General features: G+C 30.4%; 2 protein-coding genes across 2 annotated transcripts in view; one reads left to right on the top strand and one right to left on the bottom strand.

Moving 5' to 3' along the window:
* LOC106692476 (phospholipid-transporting ATPase ABCA1) overlaps positions 1-9,874 on the top strand; it is a gene marked incomplete in the record, with an annotated part of 39,500 nt that extends 29,626 nt beyond the window's left edge. The window contains 12 exon segments of the mRNA XM_067045188.1: positions 53-230; positions 385-500; positions 901-1,045; positions 1,207-1,333; positions 1,411-1,553; positions 2,838-2,945; positions 3,024-3,137; positions 3,361-3,558; positions 3,763-3,897; positions 4,792-4,988; positions 9,395-9,632; positions 9,712-9,874. Of these exon segments, the coding sequence (XP_066901289.1) occupies positions 53-230; positions 385-500; positions 901-1,045; positions 1,207-1,333; positions 1,411-1,553; positions 2,838-2,945; positions 3,024-3,137; positions 3,361-3,558; positions 3,763-3,897; positions 4,792-4,988; positions 9,395-9,632; positions 9,712-9,774 (1,762 nt within the window).
* LOC106692492 (minichromosome maintenance 10 homolog) lies at positions 5,949-9,171 on the bottom strand. The gene has a single exon (XM_014438471.2). It carries the CDS (start codon positions 8,728-8,730, stop codon positions 6,094-6,096), a length of 2,637 nt encoding a protein of 878 aa, XP_014293957.1. The 5' UTR covers positions 8,731-9,171; the 3' UTR covers positions 5,949-6,093.
* Positions 9,875-12,310: the final 2,436 nt, after the last annotated feature.

The raw sequence follows: 12,310 nt of genomic DNA, 5'->3' as shown, positions 1-12,310 counted from the left end.
ATGTATGTGTTTTTTAAATATAAACTATTAAAGGTGTTTTTTCTACTTCCAGATATAAGGCAGCTTCAGCACTTCTTCATTCTATTGCTCTTATTTTCGCACTCAGTTTCATTCCTGCATCTTTTGTTATATATCTGATTGAAGAAAGAATTTCAAATTCAAAACACTTACAATTCATGTCTGGTGTTAATTGGGTTCTATATTGGGTTGAAGCATTAACTTGGGATATGGTATTTATTCTGAATATTGTATTAAAATAGTGTTTAAAAATTAATTTTTATAAGATCTACCTTCTGAAACTTATTTTTTGTATGAAAAAAAAATTAATTTGTTTAACAAATTGCATTAAAAAATAATTAAGCCCTGCCTTATTATATGTTACAGGCCTGCTATATTCTTTCAATCATCCTTTGCATTTTATCCCTGATGATATTTAAAGCTGAAGCATACACTAATCCTAAGAGTTTGCCAGGTCTAACATTACTGCTTATATTATATGGGTAAGTATTGTTTATTGATATTTGATGATGAGAGAGCGAATTGGCCCCAAACTTGTTTGACAAAATTTTATATTTTATAGAAAACTTGTTGCTAAACCAAGATATACCCTACCTACATGTATTGAACAGTTATTTTAATTATTAATTATTAACCAGTGATAGGCTAACAGACTTAATTTAACATATTGTTGTGGTTTTTGCACTGAATTAAAATCATTTCATCTTCTCTTAGAAACGTACCTGTTGCAGTTCTAAATTAAAGTGTTATGAAGTTAGGTTTTCTTTAATATTACATTATTTATATATTTATAATTATAATGTTATATAAATACATTATTTGTTAATTATAAATTATATTTTTCCTGAGTTATTTTTACTAATAATTATAAAATTTCTTAAGGTGGGCAGTTATTCCATTAATGTATCCTGCCAGCTTCATTTTTGATGTTCCCAGCTCTGCCTTTGTTTCTTTGGCCTGTTTGAATATTGTCTTAGGTGTAACAACAACTGCATCTACTTATGTTTTAAAAGTTTTTAATGATGAGGTAATTTTACTTGGTATAATCATAATTTTCATAGATAATTTATTATATATGATATTTATTTCACATATAATTTATATAAATGCTCAAATGTTTTTAACAGAACAGAAATGTATTAATAATTATGATGAGTTATATAAGCTGCAACATAATATATTTTTCAGTATCTTACAGAAATTGAACGTATTTTAAGGAATGTTTTTGTATTATTCCCACACTTTTGCTTGGGAGAAGGAATTCTAAAGATCGCAGAAATGCATGTCGTTATCACCACTCTATCATCAGTATACGGTAACCATGAATTGCTTGATAATACTTTAGTTCCTTTATTTTAATGTTTAATTTTCTTCTTTTTTTTTTCATTGTAGGGATACAATTGGAGACTGATTTACTGTCGGTAGACTTTCTTGGAAAAAATTTCTTATCACTATTTGCTGCTGGAATATTGTTTTTTTCTCTTGTATTACTAATTGAAAAAAGTCATTATCATAGATTTTTTTCAGAAATGACGGTAATTTTTATTTTATTAAATATTTTATTGAATTATGATTTTTTCTCTGATTTTGTTCAAAATAATATGTTCTCTAAATTATTAAAAATTTTAATTCGTTATTATCTACATACTTTTGCTCTTTTTATTACATTTGGAATCTTACTTTGTTTTAAAATAATATTTTTGATTGAGATTTTATGGTGTATGGTTTAACTCATTACGGTGCTATTGGTATCCTTAATTAAAATGTGAATGTAACAATCCTGAATTTTCATTAAGGTTTCTTAAGTACCTTTTCTATTCTTTCATAAAAATCTTGGGCTCTCATTTCATCTATATTTTAGATGATATGAAATTATTATATTTCTCCAAGTACCAAACTACAAATCTATTTCTTTTTCACAACTAAATTTATGTAATTTGTCCTTTTTTAAAAAGCTTGACTTATTGAAATCCATATCTACTTTAATTTACTTTCTTTACATGATCAGATATATCTTACTGGCGTACTAAATTAAAAACTCATCTGACCCGCCTAGGCATATGCAATTGACACCTGCATTGCATAAAGACTCAAAAGGAAGATCTTAAACAACATTTATAAACCAGTAGAAGAGAACGGTTCATTTTGACTTATAAAAAATAAAGAGGTTTTTACACTGTATAATGATCTTTGTTTCCCGGCACATAAGAGTGCAATGAATAACTGGGCTATGTAATCAGAATGGGTGAGGTGAGAACAGTCAGCAGACCATATTATGTTATGCATCATGGAAGGCCGAAGGGAAAATAAGAAAATAGGACTGTTCATCAGGCATGCTGCAATAGTAAGAGCTAGTAAAAAGGAGTTGAACTGGACAAGAACCACTTTGCTGTTGTGCTGACAATGAATAAATTAATCTGAGCTAAGTCAATATAGAAGAAAAATAGAAAAAACTTCCCTATATTCTTGGTCTTACCTTGTTTTGTGGAATTAAGGATCTCGGGACAACACTATCACAGCCTTTCCTTTCCTTTTGTTTCTTCCATCAGCAAATATTTGTAAATTATTTAAGCTTTCTTTGGAATTCCTTATCCATTTCTATTCCCAAAGCTTTCCTTTTAAGTCCTTCCCATACATCATTAATTAATTAACCTCCTTTATTTTTAACTTATGTTTCAAATTTATTTAGGCAAATCCTTGTTCTAAAATCTGTGTATATTAAAAGCTATATATTACATATTGCATACTGTACATACATATTGTTCATGAGTTTAAATGTCACCTTCATTGTTTATCGAGTATAAAATATTGTGCAAAAGGTAACCTTGGACCCACCTTTACTGGATGATGATGATGTAATTGCAGAAAGAAATAGAGTACTTAATTCTGAAATTAATGACGTCCTAGTTTTGAAGTGCTTAACAAAGGTATATTGAATTTTTTTTTTAATTTATAACTTTAAATTGGTAAAAACTACTTATGAATGTTCTTGTAACTTAATAAAGATATATACGGCGAATAAACAAGTGGCAGTGAACCAGATATGCCTAGGAGTAAAGAAGGGAGAATGTTTTGGATTACTAGGCCTGAACGGTGCTGGTAAAACAACAACTTTTAAGGTGAGAATAATTTTATGTAAATCTTCCTTTAAGCTCTTTTTTTCTTTCTATTTCATTAACATTGAAATGTACTTGAGATAATGTATTAATACAAATCTTTGATGTTAATATATGTACCTAATAAAATTTATTTATTACCTAAAATTTTTGAAATCATGTTTATTAATAATCATCCTTGAGAATTAAACCGTGTTCATCCTTTTATTGTTGATATTTATTTCAGATGCTAACTGGAGACATCACAATAACTTTTGGAGATGCTCTTATCCTTGGTCATAGCATACGGAATAAACTACATTGTGTGAAATCACTCATCGGATATTGTCCTCAATTTGATGCTTTACATAGCCGACTGACACCTGAAGAACATCTTGAATTCTATTCACATTTAAGAAATATTCCACCTTCAGAAGTTAATGAGGTAATGCTATTATGTTTTTATTATTTATTTATTTTTCAGAAGGTATTTCTTCATTATGAAAATTTCCTCAGCCAAGCTCGTCTCAGCATGTCCCTACAATACTATAAATTTAAGTAGGGAACATAATTTTTATGATACTTAAACCTCATTTTATTTATATTATTGCCTGTCTTAATTTATTAAAATTCTTATATTCTAATTTAGCTTGTGCAAGCATCATTGAAAAAGTTTGATTTATTGAAGTTCAAGAATGTCTGTACTCAGTACTTATCAGGAGGAAACAAGAGAAAACTTTCGACTGCTATTGCTATGCTTGGGAATACTCGTCTTGTATTTCTGGTATAATTTTATTAATATTCTGATATTGAACAATTAGCTTAGTTTCTTAATAACAGGGTTAAGTATCCTAACTGAAAATATGAATTAAGTATCTCAAAACAAGAATGAAGTTCTCTATGAAGGTTTGTTCCTTACCACTTTGAATTTGGAGATATTCATATATATATAGATTTTCATTATGAATTATTGAGGTCTTAATAAATTAATTAATATGTGTTCCACCTACTTTATTAATGAAATGTAAATGTTAAAATTCATATTAAATGTTTTTTAAAATCTATTTTAAAATGATAACCTTAATCATCAAGACAGGCTCGGCATCATTCTTTCACAGGAGCTGTGGCTAAATGGTACTGGATTTGTGTTATTGTCGTGATCACCAGATTTGACACCACTGGAATTTGGGGTTTAATAAATGACCTTAATTTTTTTTCGAAAAACAACAACACATATCTAGTGCTGTTCAGTCACAGCTGCTATGGAAGAAAAATGCCTATCCAGTCTTAATGGTCTAGGTAATCACTTAGAACAACATTTAATATAAATTTTAATGTTTATATTTCATTAATAAAGTAGTTACAACATAAAATAATGTATTTATAATCACCTACATAATTTATAACAATGGAAATCTTTAGACATGAATATCTCCTAAACAAATCGTTAACAGATAACCTCCAGAGGGAATTTTTCCTTGTTTTGAGGTCCTTAATTTATATTATCAATTTGAACAAAACCCTGAAATACCATGTATATAAATAAGGCTTAACATGATATATATTAGAAGTGATATCTGCTTAAAATCAGGCTTTGAATTAGAATCATGGGAAAGGTACGCAATTAAAAATAACTATAATTATCATTTCTAATTTTTAATATTTAAATTTTATTTAGGATGAACCAACTAGTGGAATGGATCCCAAAGGGAGAAGATTCCTTTGGTCTAGAATAAAAAATTGTGTCGCAAGTGGCCGTGCTGTTGTTTTAACATCACATAGTATAAGTGAATGCGAATCATTATGTTCAAGAGTGACGATAATGGCTGATGGGCAGTTTAGATGTCTCGGAAGTACACAGCACTTGAAGAATAAGTTTGTATTCATGCTGAAGATAATGATAATATTGTTAATGGAACATCAACAATTTACTTGAGTATTCAAATTATTTTCTTCTTGAAAATCAATTTCTATTTTTTCACAGATTTTACATTTTGTCTGTAATTTTAAATAATGCATTGAAAGCTTAAGTTTATTGTTATAAATGATTATAAATTTGTAGCTACGAAATGAAGCATTTATACTTGATTACGGGTAAGAAATTATTTAGAATGATAGAAATTATTTTATTTTATTACAGGAAATATATATCTCTTTTAATTTTGGTTATGGATTATATTCATATTATTTGAACAATTTCAAACAGAATAAGTCCTTACTTTGTTAAATAAATATTATACTTCATTTTGGGTTAAATGTTTAAGCAAAATAAAACTTATTATTATGAAACCAGTAAATTGCATGATCTGATATAAGAAAATGAAAACTATATAATCCACATTTATAGTTTAGTTTGAATTTTTAATAAAGTAGGTGATCTAAAACTTGATTTATGATGACTTTTTTATTTAACACTCTTCCAGAAAAATTATAATTACAGAAAAACTGAGTATAGTAAAGATAAAAAATATAGATGCCTAAAAAAATAAAATAATAAGAACTAGGGAATATTTAATTGTATCAAATAAAGAATAGTTTTTGTTTTATCACTAAAATTATAATAGAAAAGTTATTCATAAATTATTTAAGGAAAAATTATCATTCTTAATTTTTATTTATATCCAATATTATTATTGTGTTGATGGCCCAACGTCATACAATATTAATTTTTGACAAAAATGTGAGGTTATTATGATTTCTGAAACAGGTAAAATTAATACATTTTCCATATCTCAGTATTAGAGATGGTACAATCCTACATATATGCTAGTTATCTGCCACATTTAGAAAAAGGATTTATTTTTAAAGAAAATAGTAGGCCATATTTTTGTATATAAATTTATTAAATAAAAATACTGTGTTGTATATCACTTTCAATAAATATAATTTATAACAGTTCTTAAAATTAAAAAAAAACATATATAAAGTTACATAATAGTCGCTGTCATAACCATGATATTAAATGTTCTAAAAATATTGATCAATCAGGCACCAATAAATTCAAACCAGCATTAGTTATAACAGAATTAACAAATTTTTGTTCTCCTCCTCGAATACTTAAACTGTCATTCTTAGCAATTTTCTCTTTCATCATTGCAGTTCTAACCCAATTAGATCCTGAACATTTTTTACATGGTAGTAAAGGTATGATCGTCAAACTAACAGTTCTATTTTCGCAATTACCACACTTAAAGAATCGTTTTACTGCATCAATTACTTTAAGGGGGTGTCCTTCTGCTTTGCATGCATCAGAAGCAGAAAACCACAAGTAATTGCATTTTAGGCACTTTACAGCCTTACAATCAACCTTGTAAGTGTTCAACATTTTTTCTTCTAGCCGGTCCTTTTTCTCCATTTTATCAAAATATTCCATCTCTTGTTCGTATTCTCTAAGTTCTATTAAATCTTCATGAAGTGATTTCTGATTCATAAGTTGAATAAAACGCTCTGATAGTACAGATTTTTTATTTTCTTCATCATCCTCTGAAGGATATGGGCGTTTTACACCTGATGTTTTTCCCTCAGTTTTGGCTTTTGATGCATCTTCTTTACTTATTGGTCCATTCGCTTTAACATACATTAATGCCTTCATTTTAGCTCTGGACATTTTTGAATTAGGAGTGGGACTATTATAAGAACCAGCATTCAGCGAAGTTCTTGGGGATTCTATTTTATTTGTTGAAATATCATTTTTTAATGTTTTTTCTGAAGGTAGATCACTAAATTCATTATTTTCATCATTTATTGTCAAACTTTTCTTTGAGGAATTAGCTATTCTTCTTGGAGTGGATGGTACTCCTGCATTGCTTGAATCCTTCAAAATATTAGGTTCTTCACCCTTGCTATTTTTATTCGATTGAATTGGCACTCTTTTTTCAGTACTGTTACTCATTGTATTACATTTAATAGAGCCATGATTGTTTTCCTCTTTTATTTCAGACTGCATACCAACCAAACTATTAAATCGTTTCTGTAAATTAGCTTTGCTTTTTCTAGCAGTCCGAATTATTTTTTCAGATGATTTCTCTGTTAGGGGACTAATTATTGGCCTAGTTTCGCTAGATTTACTCTTTTCTATTAAAGAAAATTCTTTTTCTGGATTAGTAAGAGTTGGTAATTTGGGAACAAATAAATTCGACTTATTAGGAGCATTTTCTGCAGAACATTTTTTACTAGTATGATTTTTCATTCCTAGTTCATCCTGTTTCAAATGTTTACCACTCTCATTATTGGAGTGACTTGTGTTCAGTTGGTCAAGCCTGCTTTTATCAGATGTCCTGGTACTATTTAAAGGGTTTTTAACTGATGGTAAAAGTTTCAGTATTTCATTAGACCGTTGTAAATTAGGAATACTAACAATTTCAGGAACCTTTGCAATAGTTCTACCTAGTCCTTGAAGTCTTGAAACATCCTGAGCAGTATTTTTTTTATTTCCTCTTGAAGGGGGATTTACTGATGTAAAACTTTTACCAGCATAAAAAACTTCATTTTTACCTAGGACCTTGTTTCGTAAATTCACATTTCCTGATGAACTGAATTCTGGGCGACCAGTTTTACTATTACATTTATTGTATTCTTGTTTGACATGGTAAACACACACTTCACATAAGTAAGAATTGACAAAAGTTCCACACATTTCACCATTCTTCTTAGTAACTTTACACTGTCCAAGATCTTTTGACTTCCCCCAAACCATAACCTGATCAGGAGACTTAATTGATAACTTGGCTTCATACTCGGACTTCTTGTCATTGTCATTTTTCAACACTGAAGGATTTAAAATGGCTAAGACAGTACCAGGAGATGTTTTCCATAGTTCTTGGTGTGCTCTACCGAATAAAAATAGGAAAACTGTCTTAAGGTCACTCTTTAAATCACTGATAATCCATGAACTATAATTATTCCCATTTTGAGAAACTCTGGGTGGAAGTTTTTTAACAATTACTGCAGCGATGACCCAGTCATTATTTAAGTCTCCATAAGAAACATGATACTTGATTTTTGCAAAACCAATAGGTGTTCTTCCTATCATTTTCTCTTTAATCACTTGTGAAGATACAACAGGATTTATGATTCGAATGCCAAATATAGGATCAGCACTAACATCAACTTTGGTTTCCTTCCCTGCTACTTTAACTGAGGTTGCTGGAGACAGAGAATCAGTTTTATTCTTTTTCCAGGAAGAATTTTTATAAGAAGTTAGTTGGTTCCCAGTGTTTTTCAATTTATTTTTTACAAACTTACCAAATGAATCATATTTCACCTCATCAAAATACTTGTTCCCTTCATCATCAGAAGAATCTGTATCACCTGTATGGACAACACTTTTTTCAGGAAACAAATCCTTTTGTCTAGGCTTCACTAGTACTGTTTCTTGAGCATCAACTGGTATATTTTCTTCAAAACACAAATCAACCCCTACAAAAGATCGACCTTTTATTGTTTTGGGGGTCACTTCCGGAGATTTACTATCATTTGCTCCTTGGGAGGAATTTTTAATATTTGAATCCTTAGAAGTTTTACTCAAAGGTGAAATTAAAGGTTTAATTTCCCTCTGTTCTGCTTCCTGCTCTACACTTTCAATAGCTAAAGCTAATATATCAAAATCGTCATCCATTAGTAATGATGAATAAAGATACAAAAGAAAATCTAAACATTAATCAACAATATTTTAGTATATATGTGTATTTGAAGTATTGTACTGTAACCTTCCTCCTATCTTACGAGCCAGTTTTTTTCTTTCATTGTTAGCAGGATAGTGATTTCATAAAGTTTCTTCAGAGTAAAATTTCTAAGTTTCTTTCTAATTTTTTTTTTCCTATGCTGAGAGATATGAATATTATTATTTTTAATTTATTAACAGTTAATACATAAATTCCCTTCACAAAGTTTTTATAAAACTAATCAAACTATAATGTAATACCTCTTAGGAAAGCCATTCATTTTTTTACTTAGTTGCTTTTTAATCGAAAAGCGTTTGCCTTTAGTGTTGGAAAAGACCTTATGGGTATTTGATTATATATTGTATTGTAAGTTATAAAAATGGATAGAGGAAAATGTCATCTCCTGTTATAAGGCTGATTTTTAAAATACTTTAAACCTAGAAATAAGTAATAGCTGTTTTGAAGACATGATTCAATTTACGTATTCACACCTTTCCCCTTAATAATATGATGTCCACCGAATTCATAAGGATAGAAATCATCAAATGTGATGTCACTTAATAAGTCATTAATCACTAGACCATTACATTTTTAATTCAAAGATATTTCAAAATTTAGGTACGGTCAAGGATATAACTTAGCAGTACGAGCTCCAATTCAGAACATGGAAGAAGTTAAAAAAAGAATATTGATGATGTTTCCCATCGCAACAGAAATATCAACCCATGGTTGCCAAACCAAATTTGAGGTTAATGTTGATACCGTCTCTTTATCTAAAGCTTTCAATCTTCTTGAAGCTATGATTCTGACATCTTTGATTGAAGACTATTCTATCTCACAAAAATCACTTGAAGAAGTAAGTTGGCTCAAAAAAAAAAAAATTTTTTTTTAGGAAATACAGCATTCACAAGTATAATATATATTTATATTTTCAGATATTTTTACACTTTGTGAGATTGCAAAATGCAGAAAAAACAACATTCAGAAGAGATCCATGAATTGTTTTGAATTTCTACAGAATTTAAAACCGTTACCTTACTCAATTTAAATATTTTTATTTCTTAAAACACGAATATAGCACCTTGTGATGTACAGTTATGATTTATTTTAATTCTATATGTACTATTGTTATAAACTACTCATTGGTGTAATTTTGTAAATTGCAAACCTAATCACCGAAATTGATTCATATATGCTGATAAGATACCAACACAGTGAATTAGAATAATAGTAATAGCAAAGTTGGTGTAATACTAATGGATTACGTAGACAATTTTGAAATGTGATCATTCAAAATTTTATGTGGAGGGGCACTTAGAAAGTTAAGTGTATTTGTGTCAACTAGAGGAATGCATCTGTCGGGGTTGTCTGGTCTTAGGTGGTTTTCCAGCCTGTAATCCACTTTACAGAAGGCCCTCGACAAGGCGTATTCAATAGTAAGTTAGGAACGGCCGTGCCAGAGGATGAGCCCTGGAAAAAGTGCTTACAGCTACCTCTCCACTTTCTCAGTACCTCCTCCACTTCAAATTTTAAATGATCGTTGATGACTTGCGATTATTAATGATTCCAAATATAAGAATGCATTGCTTGGAGTTCGCTCTTCGGAAGAAGAGAAACGAAGGCTGAAATTGGGTTGGATGACTGTTGGTACTCAATTTCCCAGATGAGAATTGTAATTATTACCAAAGTCAATAGACCTTATTAATCGATGTAAAAAATACATTGATGTTTTTGAACATCTATTTCAGTAACATAAAGTATGGTCCAACAACGACTACTGATTATCCAGAACTGCAAGGAGCATGACCAATATAGGGTTTGGGAGGGAAAAACACGCACTACGCATGCCCCGTACTGTTCCGGACACTCAGAAGTGGTTGTTGAAAGGATGTAATATCGACAACAATAAATAATGATGTTTTAAAATATCCAATGTTCGATATTAAAATATCGATGCTAACAAAACATTGCCAAAAATACATCGATGTTTTAAAACATCCATTTAAATAACCTAAAGTCCATTCCAATGACGAGTTCTGATTATCTAGAACTGCACGCTCAGAGCATGCGCAGTATACGGTTTGGGAGGGAAAAACACGCCACTACGCATACCCCGTACTGCTCCGGACTCTCAGAAATAGATGACATTCCAAAGTTTCACTTGCCACACTGCTTTCTTCTAGATTTATTTATTGCTAAGAAGCTCTTTTCGTATTAAGAAAAAACATAACTTAAAAATTTTTACATATATCACTTCAATCTTTATTGAATCAACCACTATATACAGCAGTGGTTCCTAAACCATACCTGTCTACTGACTATTGAGCTGGACATTGGACCATTCCCCTCTCGACTTGGGGCAAAGTGAGTGCCCCATGAAAAAGTTTGAAAGTTAGGTTACTTGAAAGTGAATTTTAAGATACTTTTACAATGTATTTACCTGTTAAAACCTTTCAACTAATACTTCAAACATCAGAAAATATAAACATACATATTTTAACAATAATTCCTCATAAACATGGGTTACTGATCCAACAAGGCACCTATGGTCATATTTGTTTCGAGGACGACTCTATCAATACCAGGTTAAAATCGGCCGAAAAAAAACCTAAACAATAAATTACAGACCCAAATAATATAGGTAATACTGGATCTATATGTTGGCCACTTGTTGCAAATCCGTAAATATAAATCCAAGATTTGTAGAAATGATTGGTAAACAAAGGAAGCAAACAAATATCGGTATCCTCATGCTTATGAATGAATGAATAAAAAATAATTTTATTCTGGGACATATGTTCCCTAAGAATAAATACATGGTTCATACATTAAGATTTTTGTCTGGCAAGCATTCACAAGTTTCCAGTAAGTAAAATTACATTGGGATATTGGCTTAACTACTGTTTATAATGTTAATCAATATATGCCTAGTTATTGGATTACAATGATGCAGAGGTTTGGTTATACAATAAGTGAAGGAATAGGTGTTGTTCAAAGGAGAGAATGGATGAGGACTGGCGAATGGAGATGGGAAGAGAATTCCAGAAGGAGGTTGCGCGTATGAGGAAAGATTTACTAAAGGAGGGTATATATAAATCAATCGGTTGGGATCTAGTGTTTAATGAGTGAATGGATGAACGAAGAGTGAGTAGATCGAGGATATAGGGAGGTTTTTTTGATTTTTTAGAACTTGGAATAGGAAAACACCAAGGAAGTATTGGCTTCGGGAGGTTGGATAGAGCCACTTCAACTCTGTATACCAGCGGGAGACCTGAGAGCACCTTGGAAACCCAAAGATAAATCTTACAAAGCAATTCATGAGTCTCAACTTTAATCCTGCAGATAGCCATCCATAGACCAAGGAACCGTAGTCGAAGTGGGGGAAGACGAGAGAGGATACTAGGAGCTGACGGGTGTTCTGAGGAATGGAATTTCGGAATCTTAGGAACTCTTTGAGTACAGTTATGGATTTGGGAATGTTATTGACACGCTTATATGTTCTTTTGACTTTTATTGGCTATTAAAGTCGATTTT

Source organism: Halyomorpha halys, unplaced genomic scaffold (assembly GCF_000696795.3).
Source record: "Halyomorpha halys isolate HHAL.00 unplaced genomic scaffold, Hhal_1.1 Scaffold5.1, whole genome shotgun sequence".
NCBI lineage: Eukaryota > Metazoa > Arthropoda > Insecta > Hemiptera > Pentatomidae > Halyomorpha > Halyomorpha halys.
This window is presented reverse-complemented; position numbering and strand designations above follow the sequence as displayed.